The following is a 17,810-nucleotide window of genomic DNA, read 5'->3' on the forward strand; positions in this document are numbered from 1 at the left end:
GTTATTTTACACAGCTGTCATTAGCTCAAGCTGGTGAAAGTATGCCCAGCATTTTGGGATGGGATCTTCTTTCCCTCATCACTTTAGTTTTACCAGTTTGCTTTCTGGAAAAATATTTTTTAAGGCACTACAAGGTACTCACACTTCTGCTTTCATTCCCTCTCAGTTTAATGGTCCAAATCCTCCAAAATTCCTATCTGAAGCTATAACATTAAGAACCTAAGAATTGTAAGAAAAGATGACAGCTAAAAGCCATCATCTTCCATGCCCAGTAAAGCTTGTACCTCAATAAAATGAGCAAAAAATTCTGTAGGAACCATAATGGATAGAATTTATCTTAAAATTAGAAAATAGGTAGTAATAAACTGCTGCTATCATCCATTATATTTCTTAAATTTAATTTGCGATATGCACTGCAAGTAATGATTCTATGAGTGTTTAAAAATAGTGAAAGGTTTCTTCTTTTTCAGAAAGGTCTCACCCAGCGGGACAGTGAGAGAACACAACAAGAAAATCCCAAAGGCAGAGAGAGCAGTTTACTTGTGGAGGCCGGCTGGGCGGTGTGCTTATGAGAGGCGCCGGGCCCATCGCAGAGGCTGCGTTCAAGCTCCTTTCCCTTTCGTCCTGGTAAATTCGATCTCGTTCTGCTTCTGGCAGCTGCAAGAAGTTCTGCATAGCCCGAAGGTTTACCAGCAAGGACTGCGAGGCAGTCTTGGGATCCTCTTCTTTTCGGAGGATTTCTGAGAGCAAGCCCTGTAGGGAAGGAAAAAAAAAATAGGCTCGAGAGTTAGCCTAGGTGAGTGTCTGCAAAACTGTGCTCTGCAAAGCCATTGTTTATCAGTCCTCACTCTTATTATCACTGGACTGGGAATGAGAACACTAAATGCACTATTCACATAGCATTATATTAATGGCATTTTAGGTAGCAGAGAAGAGAGCCTCAGTACCCTAAATTTTATTAAGCACCTGTTTTAAATAGAACATAAACAAAATCTTCCTAACTGGTCTTCCTCCTTTTACTGGCTTAACTTGCCATGATATCTTCCACAGTCCACAGACAGTCACTAGACACTAAGGATAAGTAGGATACACTAGGGGGTTCTCAGGCTTCACAGGCAAAATGCAAACCCACTCTTAAAAAAAGACTTTCCACATTTCTAGCAACTTAAATAGATCTTTGAAAGGAAATGATATTACACAACTACTCTGAGACTATAAACTTGCAACATTCCTAAAGTACTGCTTCACTGACTCAGGGCCATATTTTTTATAAGTCAATATTTCTTTCTAAGAGTTGCATATTGGAGTTTAACAAGGGAGGAAACTCTTTGGATGCCCTTGTTCCTCCTTCTTGCACCTTCCTCTCTTTTCATCAGGAAAACCCTAATCCTCAAATAGTCCATCGCCTGGGGTATTTATATTTAATGGCAACAGGTTCTTGACATCTCCTTGAAACTCCCTTCTAGTTTCTCCTTTTAAATATGTTGGGCATTCAAAATGATCTACTGTCTTGCAGTAACAAGACGGTGATAGGAAAGGTAACTTTTAGAAAAGCAGACGTAAACTACTACTTTGAATAAATGTTGTTGCCATGCTGGGAAAGAGAGAGGATTGGCATACTTATAGTGTAATAAAGGAACATATACGTGAATTTCAAGAAATAACATAACTCAAAGTTTCTTTTCCTGAGGAACTGTTGTAAGATATGCAGGATAACAGAGGAGTAAATAGAGAGAGGGAAGCAGACAAGAAAAAAGCCAAAACTAAGATAAGTAATGCTGACTAAATATATCTATTCCTCGGGGGGTAAAAGAGAATGATATGGCCAAGGAAATCTTTTTTTGGAAGTCTCATGCTAACAGCACCTGTGGAAATTGTCACCTCTCTCAAAGGTCTCATCCTACCAGAAAAAAGACCCTTAGGGAGGTACTGCTGCAAAGCCACTACTCTGGAGCAGCTGTGCTTAGGCAGGACCAGGGCCCACCCAGTGTGGGTGTGAGCTCTGCACATCCCTGTTGGGTGATGAGGACAGAGGTACCAACCACTACACCTCAGCCAGTGTGGTCCTCATGGCCCTGTCTGTGCCTGCTCACCTAACAGGGAAATGGGATGGAAAAAACCCAACAATCTTTCCAGCATTAAGCATGAAAAATATTTCAGAGGAGGATAAAAAAAAATAATCTTGGTGGATACTTCCTTACCACTTTTCTTGACCCCTCCTCTTTTCTGGTATCCAGGCAGAAATTACTCAGCAGGTAAATAAACAAGTTATTGACAAAAGTGGCATTTGGGTGATGTTTTAATTTTTTTTTTTTAATGGTTAGTCTAATAATAAATTTACTTATAAGCAAACATGGAAAATAAATTTGTGTCTATAATATTTTCTACTTTTAAGTACTCAAACCCACAGTTAGCAATGTTTGTTAGTGGTAGGGTTACACAATCCATCTCAAGAGGAGGTACAAAACGATTTTGTTCTACTGGAGACAGGCAAAGCTGTCTGCAGAGCACAAGATATAGAGAACAGAACAGAAAAATTTAGGTTGGAAGGGACCTTTAAGATCACTGTGTCTATTCATTAAAAGTGTACTGCCAAACCCACCGCTAAACCATGTCCCCAAGTGCCACATTTATATGTCTTTTAAATACCTCCAGGGATGGTCATTCTACCACTTCCCTGTCTGCCTGTTTCTGTGCTGGACAACATTTTTGAAGAATTTTTTTCCTAATATCCAATGTAAACATCCCCTGACATAACCTGAGAACATTTTCTCTCACCCTGTTGCTTGCTACTTGGCAGAAGAGACCAACGCCCACATCGTTCATCTCCTTATAGGTAGTTGTAAACATGTGTAATTTCTGACTGTTTCTGTGCTGGAGACACCTCTCCATGGAAAAATGAGCAAGAAAAACTAAACTCAAGTGGACTGAACATTGTCAGGAGAGAAGACAGCCTCCTTACAAACAGCTACCACACACTGTCAGCCACAGGAAATGTCCTTAAAAAATACTTTAGCCCATAACATAAAGCATTTGCTTGTAAATGCCTAAGCCACAAAGTGGACAGCTAAAAACGGTAGAAAGGCTGTTTTTATTGTATAACTTTTCCCTCTTCAGTGAAATAAGTAAATAAAGAAAATGCTGTTGCTCGTTTTTTTAACTTTTGCCTGCATTTCCACTGCTATGGGACACCTCTTTGTGATTAGAAATGTCACTAAATATTCATTCTCCTCTCTTCCCCAGTCACTGTCATGACCCTGAGGTGGGAGCAGAGCAGAGGACAGTGATGCAGAGAGAGGAGGGGAGATGACAGAGCATTGATTAGGCAAGGAGGTGTTTGCTTCTAGATTCTAAACCTAACGATGAGAATATGTAAGGAAAAACCATGAAAACAAAGATATAGTACCAGGTGCAGGCAGTCTTGGAACAGTTTGCCAGCTTCATATATTACTTCATTGCTACTACTTCAAGTTTTGAGCACAAAACTTCAGCTAAAAGTTGCTAGACAAGACATACAATGGGAAAAATCCTAGAAAGAAAATACCAGCATGCTGGCCTGTGCTGATACGCATTAACTGTTCATTTTACCAAGCTTGAACTGCTTTTCCAGGACACTGGTCTTGGTGTGATCTCCTGATATTGTACCTCAAGTTACATGAAAACTAAGCATGTTTTGCAAAGAGATTATAAACACTGTTAGGCTCAGAGCTCTTCTCACTGTTCCTTCCTTGTATTCTTTTTGCACTGGAAATGTATTTTTTAAAAATATTCCCAGGTTCCATTTGGAAAAAAAAAAGAAGAAAGTTTACATGTCATCACAAGTATAATTCATTACTAATGGCACAAAAATGTTCAATAAATATTATCAAGGCTTTCAAATGCTCATTACAAATTCTTAAAAAATGGAGATAAATGAAAGTGTCTGCCAATATGAACAAAAACACTGCTTGTCTAGCCCCCAGTTTGTCTCCTCCTTGAACGTAATCACTGATTCATATAGATTTTTATCAGTGCGATAGAACTTCAAAGCTTACAGAAGAAACATGCCATTTGCCCAAACCTTCCCAAAACATGCAGAACATCCCTAAACACTATCCCTCTTGGCTGAAGGGTGCTCCCATCCCATGTCCAGGTGGAAGATTATTCCCAAACTCCACCCCCAAGCCTGGATCCTAGCCAAGTAAGTTATAAGCAGACACATTTATCTATGCCGCTTAGTAGCAAGAGGAGAGCTGTCATGATAGTGTAATAGCACCTTTTTACCTTTTATTCAATAGTGATATGGATAGTGTACTTTTTCTTAAATTACACTATGAAGAATTATATGAATACAGTGGCAATTTCTGTTATACTTAAGCAGGCAAATTTCTCTCTACCACATAATTTACAGAACTCAAATTCAATAAAACATTACATGATGGTCCATTACTGTTATCAATTTTGAATAATCCATCTTCATTTTTCATTTTACTGGAAAATAAAGTGTGCCAAAGACAAAGTGGAAGGAAAAAAAAAAAGGTAGTGCCTGAGAAGGTGGTTTGTGTAAACTTAGATTTTGTTTTACAATTACACAGAGCCATTTAGTGCATCCAAGCATTCTCCTTTGAAATAGCAATTGCACAGAATTAGCATGAGCACAGTCCTAAATACACAGAAGTTTTCACATATGAGAAAAGGCATTATACATGAGCGAAAGGCAGTATGCCCTGGCAACTAATATTTTAAACAAGCATGGAGCTCAAGTAGAAATGAGGGAAAGGGAAAAGTGAGAAGCACTGAGAAATACTCAAAAACCTTCAGAACAAATGTTGTCACTTGTGGGAAAAAGAAAAGTACCGAAATTCAGCAAAAAACACTCTTTCTTTTTTCATGAAGAGCCACGAGGTGACCGCCACATCACAGCACCGGAGTCCCTGCAGCAAACCTTACAGCTGAAAGTGTACACAAACAGAGACAGGCAGCCCTCAGTTCCAGTTCCAACCACAACCATGACTAACACAATTCCTTGCTCGCACAGTGCGGGCTCGTCACCCCGCCATGCACCGGGCTAAGCTACACCTTCGAGTCAGATGTCAGACTGGCTGCGGGAACCCAAGCCTTTCGCTTCCTGACTCATGCTAACATTTTAAAAACACACAACAGAAACAGGAGAGGAGTTTATTTGTTTAGGGCTCTGAGGGCAGTTCAGCCCAACAAATGTTGATGCTGCACTCCAGCTCTAAGAACAAAACAGGGTAGAGGAACTCCCAGTTTAACTTAACATTTGAAACAGCAGGCAGAGCCTCTCTGCTGATGGGGGGCTGTGGCACCACATTTTGGGGGGCTACCCCAATGCATCATCACTGTCACACTATGACTGTTGGGGCTACCCAGGGCAGCAAACTGATCACAAATACCATTTTCTAGCCTGAAAAGCACAAGAAAATACTGGACTTGCTCTTTCAAGACAGTAGATGTATCTGCACAGTGCACTGACATCAGCTAAAACAAAATATTAATTTTTATTAATTTGATGAACTGGCAACTGAAACATAAGTGTCTCAATTTACCAAAATTATCCTGGCAGACTGGTAGTCACCTTTGGACACCTTGCTTGAGGTGAAACTCAGATCTGCCAGCACAAGTACTAACTCAATAAAGTTTTCCACGGTGCATTGAAAGGAGGTGCCAACAGGATTCAACCTGTTTCTTTGCATCCAGTGAGTTGGAATCACAACCGCTGAAGGACAAGCAAAGCTTCAGATCCTACTGTACTCTGAACACTTCCTAGAAGGACCATAGAGAAATTCCTCCCACCAAAACTGCTTCTTCTCCCTGCAACAGTTGTCCTATTGTGCCTGTACAGATATGAAGTTTCATTCAAATTATAGGTATCTGGATCTTTGATTAAAGTTTACAGAGCACATTCCTGAGAATTCTGTTTTGAAATTACCGTTTGGAACTAAATGGCAGGGGGGAAATTAATCAAGAACACATTAAAGTCACACTCTCTCTTTCTTAAGGATACACTTCTAAGGTGTAGTTAAGGGTTTGTGGTTTTCTCTGCTTTATAGATAACTAGTAATAGTAAAAAAAGACACTCTAGTTTTCAGAAGTATTTTTGCCAAATCCTTGGATTGTAAAAAGACGTATTTCAAGTCAACATTTCTGCAGCCAAATTTAAAAATCTTGAAAATTAGGATCAAGTGTTGAATTGCCACACTACACTGGTAGAAACTTCCCACCCAAAAACCACCACCAAATTCTGCGTTTATAATCTAGAGCATAAGTCTGAAAAACAAAAGCATCTTCAGCCAATTTTGAAGTCCATTTTATTGCCTAAACATTAAGCTAAATCACTCTTAATTTATAGAACACTTCCTTCCTTAACTTCTACACTGAAAGCAAATCTCTCCCCACATCTGAGACTGTATCATGACACCACGGTTTTCTTGCACAGAACTCCTAACCAATTTCAGCGAGTTCTTATGCCTTTAGAAACTGATGGCATGATATGGTCCCTGGATACTGCTCAAATATGTTTATGACAGTTTCAAAAATGTCAGTGGTAAGCCTGAGTTAGCTTTCTATCTCAGAAAACAGAACATGAATTTAAACAAGCATTTTCATTTTTCTAGCCAAAAATAATAAAAAAAAAGGGGTATTACATTAAGCTGTGAGGAATTCAGAAATATAGCAAGCAGAACAAATTTTGAAAGTTTTCATGTAAGAATTGCTGGTACCTGTGTTTACCCGTGGACATTAGCTGTCACTGTGGGTAAAATTAACGATTTCCAGGTTGCAAAGGTGAAATGCACCCATGACAAACTCCTCAAAAGCCTCAGTGGGGCATTCCTTCGAATGAAAAGTATGATGAGATATTTCTTGGCAAAACTGAGGCTGACACTCTCTAGGTTCCTAGTATTTTTCCTTTTTGCTCATTATATTTGCCACAAAACATAACAAATATTGCAAAATCTTACGTAGCTAACTGCAAATACTAACTTGATTAGCAAAAACAATTTGTAGGATGTAGTGTTACTACTCTGTGTTCTTTGAAATAGATTTGGTTGAAAATTACCAAAATATATAGGTGTATTTCATAGCTCTTCAGGGGAATTGTTTCCAGTGTTCATTTTGGGGTTTCCTCCCAGTTCTGGATCACTCAACACATTTTACCAAGCCATTTTACAAAGTCTGGGGAAGAACTGAACTTTAAACAAATATTTAATAACATTTGTAGTAAGAAAAATACATAGCAATACATATTTTGATATATATTTAGTATAATAATACTAATATTAAAGTAAATAATCAGTATTTGCACTAGAAATCTTGTTCTACAGTTGCATTCATCACTTTGAAAGAGCATTTTCTCCTACTCTGTCATATAAATTCAATGCCCAGTCAGAACCAATCATCCTTGTATTTCAGGTAACAAATACTGCTTATGCACAAAGGATATGCCAAAAGCTGTATGCAAAACTTAGCTGACAAAAATTGACCACTTCAGAGGGGGAAAGTTTAGATAAAACAATGTGTTTTTAGGCAAACCTGAGAAAGAAGTAGATATAAAATAAACTTTATTTTCTGAATTACTTGTTTGGCTTTTTGTCCGGGTAAGGTGGCAGCTGCAAACTACTGTAACATGGAAGCTACTACTATTGCTTAATACTTCAGAGTATTAATAATTAAAATTTTAAACACTGTATTAAACAACATTCACTTATTTGTAAATATAACAACTGACAGAGCCTGGACCTAACTTAATGTAAATAACCCCTTCATGAGTTCATGTAACCTATGAAATTTTGCATGAAAGGTCCAGATCTTGAAAACCTCCTCTGCCGTAAAGAGGAAAGACACACACACACAGAGCCCTACAGAGAATTCACACAATGATTCTACTTTCCTTTAGCTAAAGGAGGATGTAAAATATTGTAAGGCAATAGTAATTCAGAACAATTATAAATGACATACTGATTCAAACTTGCTACCAGAGCATTTGAAACAGAATTTTTATTCTCTAAGCTACGACGGGAGAAATAAAAACGTTTCAAGAGAAGCTCAAATTATGATCTTTTTTGTTATACTATAATCTACAATGGGAAAATTGTTCTCTAAGTATGTGTTTTCATTTAAAAATGTGGAACCCAAAGCAAATTTACCTATGTCTTTTTTAAATATTTCCCATTTTACAAAGTCCTATTAAAAATATTTTATTTTGTGTTACAACACACTTTTAAAATTTTGAGATCTTATTATTTGCATCCAATATACTGGCATTTCTTCCATAATTTCTGCTTGATTAAATTCCATGCAACATGGCATTAAGTTAAATTCATAGAGCAGAATAAATTATAACAGGGTTAGCTCTAAAACAGGTGTAAAAAATAACACATTTTAGTGTTACTTATCAGCTTTGCTAGGGCTGGCTTTTTCTGCATTGAAGAGCTGAAGTATACGTTCTGATGTGGACACTGGCAAGCTCAGCAACTACAGTTTTTGCAACAAACCACAAAAATACATGAAGAGAATAGGTGATCTAGAGATAAAGCTTTTAATTTTTAATTTTTCAGAAGCCTGAAAAAATGTTATTAGGACTCTCATTGGAAAATGATAAAAATAAATGCAAGTATGCATAAAAGACCATCTCCAGTACACCTGTGAAAGAAGACAGGTTGTTCAGTGCGTGCAGGTGGTCAGAGCAAGTACAACTCTACAACACAAAAGGCAATCTGTTGGGTGACTTTGTGGATGGTTCTGCATAGAGCTGTTCATTTCCTTTACTGGGAAATTCAGCTATTCATAAACCATCACCACTGGAGAGGAGCCATGCTTCCTGTAAGGACAGTGGTATATCCACAAACCAGTCCCTGAGGATTTCAGTACGCTATCAACATGGACAGTGATCCTGCAAGGAAGCATGGTTCCTTCAGATGAGATAAGTGACAAGGTAGAAACGAGAATACAGACCTAGAAGATGGCAATTACAAATTAGAGAGAGAAAGGACTCCTACACTTAAAAAATTAGAAAAGAAAAAAGATGACTGACCTGAGTTCGGTTAAAAGCCACACGTGCAAATACTGCCTGTGAGATTCCTGCTCGTTTCAATTCATCACGGACCCACTGGTAGATTTCGGAAGACACCTCTGTGTTCGTTGAGACCTGCTGCTCCAACGGCTTGTTCATGGATCTACTGACAGGAGGAGGGTGGTTCAAGTACTGTTGGTTTAAGGACTGCTGGGCTAGAAGTCTGTTCACTGCATACTGCTGGTTCAGCAACTGGGCCATTACCAGCTGCTGATTTACCAGCTGAGGGCTAATGGGAGTAGATACAAGTCCAGGGTGCAGGTTTGGAAGCGGGGTCCGAACTGATGGTTGACTACCATGAGAAAGCTGAACAGGAGATGGAGGCTGTTCGGCTGTGTTCCCTGGGACTGGCTGCTGACCGAAGTTGACATGGTTGGCACCTTGCTGGGATAGTTCAGAAAGGCTATCCATCTCAACTACAGCAGAAAAAAAACATTGAAAAGGCCAACATCAGACTGAAAAATCACAAACTTGACTGTCCTCACAAGACATGCTAATAAAAATAAACAAATGTAAAATGGTGCAACGCAACCCAAGCATGTGTGGGTTGCTGCATCCCACAGTGACAGACACAGGGGACTTCAGACAAAGCACTAACCAACTGGAGACGGGGCAAAGACAAGAGACAAAAATCCACTCTGTGCTGTGGATGATACAGGTGAAACAGCAAGTGCATGTGTGCAAAGGATAAGGAGGGCTGTTGTGGGAAAACATGTCCCAGCCAGAGAGAGAGAGGCCCCCAGTGACTGTTTTGTTCCTCCCATGAGGTCCCTGCCGTGACATCTGCAGTTCCCAGCCACTGGAAATCTGTAACAAGCAGAGTGAGGTGTAGACCTCCCCATGCTCTGCTAATTTCTAGATGCTGCATCAATTGTATGGGACTGCTAGGAACTAGTATAATTTATGTAAATTACACAGATGGGCTGCTTTATCTTGCAACCATGTATGCATGGTTTTTTTCAGTGACTTGCAACATGGTTGAATTTTTTTCTTATATTAACTCATCTGCCTTTGACACACCCTCCTTTTTAAATAACAGCACAGTTTTTTAAGCTACAAGAGTTCTTCCAGTTCCCCTCTTGTGCATGATTAAACAATATCAAATAACACTAGCTTGATATAAAGGAGTCTCCTTTTTATCAGCATTTGTAACTTTTTTTATTCTAGAGCTTTAGCAGCTCTGCTCTGGAAATAGCCTTAAGAAAATAAGCTTTATTTAAAAACCAAAAGTCCAGTATTTTCACAAAAGTGTTGTAGCAATTTTTTTTCTTATACTAGTAAGGTTTGCTTTTTTTTAAGGCAGTGTCTGAGCTTGTCACAGTAATTATGATCTTCACTAACAGTCATCAGTGCAAGACCACCCTTTCGTCCACAAGGATCAGAGCTGCATGAAGAAATTGGCACTTGGATTCTCACCTGCCTCCCCATCTTCCTCCCTTATCATGGGCAGAAAACTGACAAATAAAAAACAAGACTTTTGTTCTGCAGAGACTTCTGGTGTCCATAGCCTGGATCAATACCTAAGCAGTATTGCTACTCCTCACACAGGTGACTTTGGGGGCAATGCTGCCTCTTCTGACAGCATTAGTTTACACAAGAATACACAAACACACATTTTCTATTCTCTAGCTTCACTGACTCAGAGTGAATGGAAGATGAACCTGTCTTGGCAGACCATATAAGTAAAATTTTGCAAGGGTTGCCCCACGCAGGAGCACTGCTGCAAGGGACGCGGGAGAGGCTGCTGTGGAAAGGTCACTCTTCCCATATGGCCACTCTGCTGCCTCACACAAGGACCACCTGAAACCAAGTGAAGTCTTACCACTAAATTTGGTGGTCTCAGAAGAAGGGTTCCGTGTTGCACAGAAGGTACAAAGTAGATTAAGGAAAGAAGCTGCCTTTTTTCACTCAGGGAAAGTAGAGATCAACCCAAGTGGGCCATTCACTCAAAACAGTAATTCAAGCAATTATCACAAAAGTGATGCATTGTCTTCATTACAGCCTTAAGCTATAAAAGGCAAGGAACCCGTTTTGGTAGATGAATGATTTTGCTTCAAATACTGAAAGCTAAGTCAAGCTCAAAATTCAATCCAAACTGGAGTCCTATTTTTCCATTCTGTTGAAATCTATGTAGAAATTTTCTGACATAAAGTGTTCAAAATTATGTGAACAGGTTAAAGAAAGATAAAAGGTATCACAGAATTGATAGATTTTTTTCCTCCAATAATTTACTTGTCCTTACTACAACAAGCAAACAATTGTCAAAACAACTATTTGTTAAAATTAATTGAAATTAGGGTCCCAAGGTTAAAGAAAGATATGAATTTATAAAATTACAGCATTCTTGCTGGAAGGTAGTGATAGCTGTAGAAGCCTGTTTCTTTAAATATACATTAACCAGAGCGAGAAAAAAATACATACATTAAAAAGTCAGTTCGTCACAGTTCCAGGAACAGGTTTTCTAAACAATTATTCTGGGTGGTAGAAGATCTCTAGATTTACAGAATGACAGCTTTACATCTCTGGCAACCCAAGTCAGCTTGGCTGTTTCAATAGCAAATATTTATTTAAATGAATTCTTTCACTATATATGTACTTTCTACATCTACTCATCAAAAGCATCCTAAACTTATCGTGAAGGGAACTGGCTTCTTATATGACTGTGACAGACCTCAATGTGACACATAATGGTATGTAACCACCATCAAGGCAATTTTTTTTTTTTGCTTACCCATCATATCTTTTGCCTTCTTGAAATGTTTATACCACCTTCCAAATTCCTGACATTTTGCTGCTGAGACATTTGCATAGTAAGTGCTGTTCACAATGGAAGAAATCATACTCTGTGTGAAAAGGGGAGAAGAAAAAAAAAATCTGTAATACAGAGCAGTACAAGTCAAAGCACAAATTATTTCAATTGTTGAACCATTATATTTTTAAAGTTTGAGAACCATATTGCATTTTAAATCCTATCATCCAAAGCCTTTTAAAAAACTCATTAATTGAGCATGAAAACAAACGAAGGTATATTGTAAATGGGAGCAAAAAATAGCAGATGTACTAAGGGAAGAACAAAGTTATCGACCAAGAAACATCATGCAATGGGATGGGCTCTGGATAGAAGATGCTAATCTTGAAAGTGAATTTTGTTCATCCTATTTCTGCTTTTATATTTGATTGACCTTCACATACCCACATAGGCATACAATTCCTACACCACCTTTACAAATGCAAGCAGTGACCCAAGTTACCCATGTCCAGTTCCTCTGTGCCACTTATCACAGAGTAGACTCCAGAAAATCATAGGATAAAACTTTATCTGAATGACCTATGAATAGGATAAAATATGGGGTTTTTAGTAGAATAAAATATGTATCTAATAACCCAAAATGAACCCAGCCTTGTTTTTCCTCAACAGGGTATTTTAAGTGATTTGCAAAAACAGGCTTATGAAAAGCTTATTGTCATGTCTAATTCTGTAACTGAATATTATCTGTAAAATAGACCAAAGGAAGATTGAGATGATTTTTTTTCTCAAAGGTTCTCGAGATATCAGATAGCTACAGTGAGAAATTTACCTTCTGCTCAGTTTTGACCAATTTTAAAATAGTGGAATTTACAATGCATAAAACTTTCAGTTCCAGTACATTCTTTTACAAATCAATTAAGACCAAGCCTTGAAAAATGAGATAATGCTCCAACTTGAAAATTATACTCACTATATGATGTATGAACAACAAAATTAGCAAATATAATTCTGACAGACTGAACTTCACCATCTTTTAAATTTCTATGTGGAAAGTAGTTACTTTTGGCTTAACTACAATAATTGTCCAGTTTATCAAAACAGCAATGACAGTCAAGAAGACAAAGCCTTGATTATTCTATTTCTTCACTATTCAGTATGTAACATTTAGATACATTTGTGCTATCTTACAAATCATTTAGAGCATCAACCCTTTGTTACACCAACTGCAATAACCACTGGAAGGAACAGTCTGGAATAAAAATGCAGTAAATGTTACTGTAAGTGTTCTTTAAAAGGCTAGTTCAGTTTCTGACTAAAAGTACCTTCATTATTGATCTTAGTGAAGTTCATTATAATCATTTTCTAAGGTATTAGTAGCAAGCTGTTCATGGAGGCTCAGAACTGCAAGAGTAAGGCAGCATTATTTATGCCAAACGTGGATATCCTCTACTCACCAGGCAGGTATTTTAATGTTTCTCCGAATCACCAAAATTCTTGAAACTAACTTGGCATTTCTGAAACTAGCTAGAAGTCTTTTGTCAGTGGTATAACAGGAGAGTGAAATTTTAATAGACTACCACAAGTCTAACCTGAATGACCAGAACCAAGCTCAGCTGAACCCAATTTCAACTTCCAGTATAACAGCAGTATACTTAATGTCTAATATGTACAAAATTATCTTTTAAGCTCTTTTATAGATTAAACTATCTTAAACATGGGCACTTGATACATAAGGTGTGATTTAACAAGTCCTGTGGATCTGACCTGGCAAATTATATTAATGCACAGACTACTTGCAGGAACTGCAGATCTGTATGTGCAAAATGGGGAACTGCACCTGTCAGAGGTTATCATCCCATACCAGCTCATGTATTTTGCAGATGTCATTTAGACTTCAAAGTGGGTTTCTCTTATTTTACTTTGCCTTTTTCAGATTTGTTCTCCCGCTCAACTAACCTTAAGTATGAAAACACGTATATTAATTTTAGTAAATTACCCATTATTGAAGATGTTTGTCTAAGATTTCCTAGTGCTCCCTTCCATGTCATTTTATAAAAATGATACACAAATGATATGGCAGTTTGCAACACATCCCCTGCTTCTCCAGGAATAAATTTAATGCAGTTTACAACCAAATGGGGGACTGGTCTGTTTAAGAAACACTGCTGAGAATTTTAGCTTCTCTGACACAATGTGAATTTCAAGCTTTGATGGCTAACACTCTGATGTTACTCCTGCTCTTCAAAGTAGAATTAAAAAAAAAAAAAAAAAAAGACAGACATTGTAAACACTTTTAAAAATGAAAATTATCCTGCATTTTCTTTGAGAACACTTCATGCAAACATTCAAGTGATATTACCTACGCTAAGAATCCTCATCAGGAGGAATCAATGATTTATTTACTAATTCACTGAAGGCAAAATTTTACAAGCCAGATAAAATATTATTACCTTGTTAGCTCAGAAAATATCTTGACAACACTGAATTTCATTGTTTCTATGCTTTATTTATTGTCATCAAACGTGAAGTCACATCAGTGCAGAGAGATGCACTTGGCTGTAGAAATTCCCTATTGCTATAGAATTCCTGTACATTTTAATGCCAATCTACTTACATAAAGGTCTTATGGCCTAAAACTCAAGATTAACCCCATGAGTTAGTGGTCTTCAGAGATTCATCATCTAGACTGAAGACATACTGATGCTTTTGAGATTACCTGGGTCATTACACTTGAGGAGTTCCCCATATCTTGAATTATCAATAATCAAAATAAATATAATTGTATTTGAAGCACATCATATCCTGGTACTACTGCACATATCACCCTTATCTGTCAGGCACAGAGGCAGATGCCCTCCACATACAAGGATGGCAAATATAAATATATCATACGAATATTCAAATGCATCACATGCATCACTCATAATCAAGTGTATTTTTCAGATGTTGCAAAGAAAATCGAGAGAACGCAAAAACGTCACAGATACGCAATCTTATCTCCTTGTAGTTTATCCATGAAGGTAAGTTGCAAGCCATCAAGATCTCAAATTTCCCTCTTTCCCCTCTCCCATATCTCCCTCCCCCCAACCACATCACTTGCAGTCATGTTCTGAGAATCGGGAGATCTCATCTGAAATGGTGCCACCTTCACAGAAATCCCACTATTCTGGAATGATACCATCTGCTGCAGCCCAAGTGCTCTTTTTTTAGCCAAATAAGTTAATTATAATTAGGCATCCAACAACTGTGTGAAGGTAGGGGTAGAATTTGTTCTGAGGTTCAGCTGAGGTTCACCCAGCGTAGATTGAACCAAATCCCATTTTCTCTGGAAGATTAAATACCAGAGATTAAATACCAGACACCATCTTTTTCTCAAAGAAGTTGGGGAACTCCCTGGGGAAATATCATAAATCTCAAGCAGGAATCGTTTCATATGCCCATCAAACAAAACCCAATAAAATGGTAGCATCAGACACCTTTTGTTTTGTGCCAGAATCTAACGCAAGGTGCATCCTGCAAGATACGGGAAGGACCCGAGCCTTTCATGCCGGCTCGTTGCTGCAGCCACCGCTGCAGGTGCTTCAAGGGAGGCATTTCTGAGTCATTGCCTCTAACACTGCTCTTCAACCAGGTGAAGTGTTGCTCGATCATCGCTAAAAGTATACTGTTGTCCTTTTTGCAAAACAACAAAAACAATGTTAATCAGGTTAATTCAATCATCTAAACCAAAACTGTTCATGCTTTTCTGCCAAATCAACCAACCACAGCAAAATCTGTTATCAGTGATTGCTCAGCTTCCAGTCAAAAAAGCTTTTAACCCCCACAGTCCCAAAACTTCCCCTAAATAACCTTAAAATTATTTTTATATGGGCAGAATAAGGTTGTTTTCATGCCTCATGAAGGGGTACTTGGGCTGCAGTATTTACACAGAGCAAATACATGCTAACAGACTTAGCAGAGAGTAACAGACACAGCAGCTTCCTAGAACAACTCGGCTGAATTAGATATCAGGGATTCCTTTGCAAATTAAACATTTTTCTCAAAAGAAGCACTGTAACTAAAACTTATTTAGGCCTTCCAGGTTGTTTAACTAGGAAAAAAAAAATCTGAGCTTTTTTGCAACTCATTCATTGGTGTTTAAAGCTTCAAGCCTGCTCAGTGGAAGGGGCAAGGGCTGCAACAACTTATTTACACAATTATCTAAATACGATTAAACAGCTGATGGACAAATATTAAACTGGAAAATGTATAGTCATTTCAGCTTAATGTAATCCCCTTTCTGTAAACACCCAAGATGATTTTTTTTCAACCAGAACAGTCCTGACATCTCATAAGCCTAAGGGTGAATAGCAAGAGATTGTTTTTGATAGTTATAAATATTCAAAAGACATGCAGACCATCTGCTTTCATAATACAGGTAAAGCAAGACTGAAATGGTGACTGCTGTATAAAAATGGTTCTTTTAACAAAGTCTTCCTCTCCTCGAAAACTATAAAGACAGATGTCAAAAACTGTTTACACAGGGTAATCAGGAGCGTGCAAAATGTAATATTCCTTTTACACACAGTGCTTGCTAAAGAGATTTTTTTTTCTTTTCTTCCCATCTGTGTGTTGCAACACATTTCTACAAGTTAAAAACATTTTTTCAAACAGAGATCTCATGAATACCCAAAAACATGCTATCTGGTTTCTGAATGCTAATTAATTTCAACTAAGAAATCTGATTTTTTTTTTCTGTAGAAAGGAATGCATGCTTTTGAAATTGAGTACTTCAACAATGACAGACACTGAAAACAGAACACCCCACAAGTTTAATTTTGCACTAGTTTGACACTGGCTATTTTCACAACTGTTTTACATTCAAACCCGCATCTGCTAAATCTGGCTATAAGACAGTCAGCAACTATCCTCTCACTTTTCAAATGAGATTTTATTTACGTTTTACTATTTATCAAGTTTTTCAGTATAAAGCCTTGTAACAACATAATGGTTTTGTGAAGTGGTAAGTACAAGATACCTTATCTTGCAGGCAGAGTATGAACAGTGCTGCCCATAAACCCTACAGTCAATTTTCAGAACTGAAACACTAATCTTGACAGTACCCTTTTAATGTATTATATTAATGGTACAGAGGCGTTAAGCACCTTTTTTATAATTCTCTATAAAATGAACATTTACTGAACAATCTGTCAAACCACTGGCTCCATTTTTTAAAGCCAAACTTTTAAAGCTTTATTCTATTTTGTCTCCCATAAATTCTCTGCTTTACATCCCTAGCCACCAGCGGGGAAGCATGTTCCAATGCTGCAAACTTAACATGGCTTTTTTAAAAAAAAAAAATAAAAGAGAAAAGCTATGAGTCTTTGTCCCTAGACCAAGTTTGAATAGTGATAAAGTTGCAGAACAGAACTTAAAGATTTGGGGGCAGATGGAGGGGGGGATCTTTTCATAAAGGACAGAGGAACTTTGTTTCCCCTGTCCTAGCCACTATCAGTGGCTTTTGTTTGCGTGGAAATAGCAAGCTTCAGTTCTAACAGAAGCTGAACTCTTACGAGTGCTTATTTCTCAGGAGGCTCCATGTTAACATTTTTCAAACTAGAAGGGAACATTCAAGCCCCCACCAGATAACACAAGATTATCCCCAAATCAAAAGATTTCAGCCTGCCTGAGCCTATGCCAGCCCATGTACTGAAAATCCCCACCAGGTTAAAATGTCATTCCTAGTGCTCTGGGATGGCAGAGAAATATCATCTGCCATTTTGAATAAAAGCAGATCAAATATAACCAGCCACTAGCTGTTTTTTGGGCAAGAAGTCATGGAGAGTTGAACTGTGTATGAAGAATTATGTTAAATTTCTTGGTCCATTAGCTTGAACTATAGCAAATAATGCAATGGAATTTGTTGTCATATGCCCTATAAACATGTAGGATCAGGGAAAAACCCACAGATGGACAGAGAAGAAAAAAACTTTTGTTTGTGCCTTTGGC

General features: G+C 37.9%; 1 protein-coding gene across 5 annotated transcripts in view; it reads right to left on the reverse strand.

Moving 5' to 3' along the window:
• The window catches only part of SATB1 (SATB homeobox 1), a 92,130-nt gene that overhangs the window by 34,667 nt on the left and 39,653 nt on the right, over positions 1 to 17,810 (reverse strand). For all 5 annotated transcript variants that reach the window (XM_015618248.3, XM_015618249.3, XM_015618250.3 and 2 more), the window contains 3 exons: positions 11,805 to 11,916; positions 9,035 to 9,489; positions 541 to 753 (listed from right to left, as the gene is read on the reverse strand). In XM_015618248.3, coding sequence (XP_015473734.1) covers positions 541 to 753; positions 9,035 to 9,489; positions 11,805 to 11,916 — 780 coding nt within the window. The remainder of the gene's footprint in view (positions 1 to 540; positions 754 to 9,034; positions 9,490 to 11,804; positions 11,917 to 17,810) is intronic.

The sequence above is a fragment of the Parus major genome, chromosome 2 (assembly GCF_001522545.3).
Source record: "Parus major isolate Abel chromosome 2, Parus_major1.1, whole genome shotgun sequence".
NCBI classification, from domain to species: Eukaryota; Metazoa; Chordata; class Aves; order Passeriformes; family Paridae; genus Parus; species Parus major.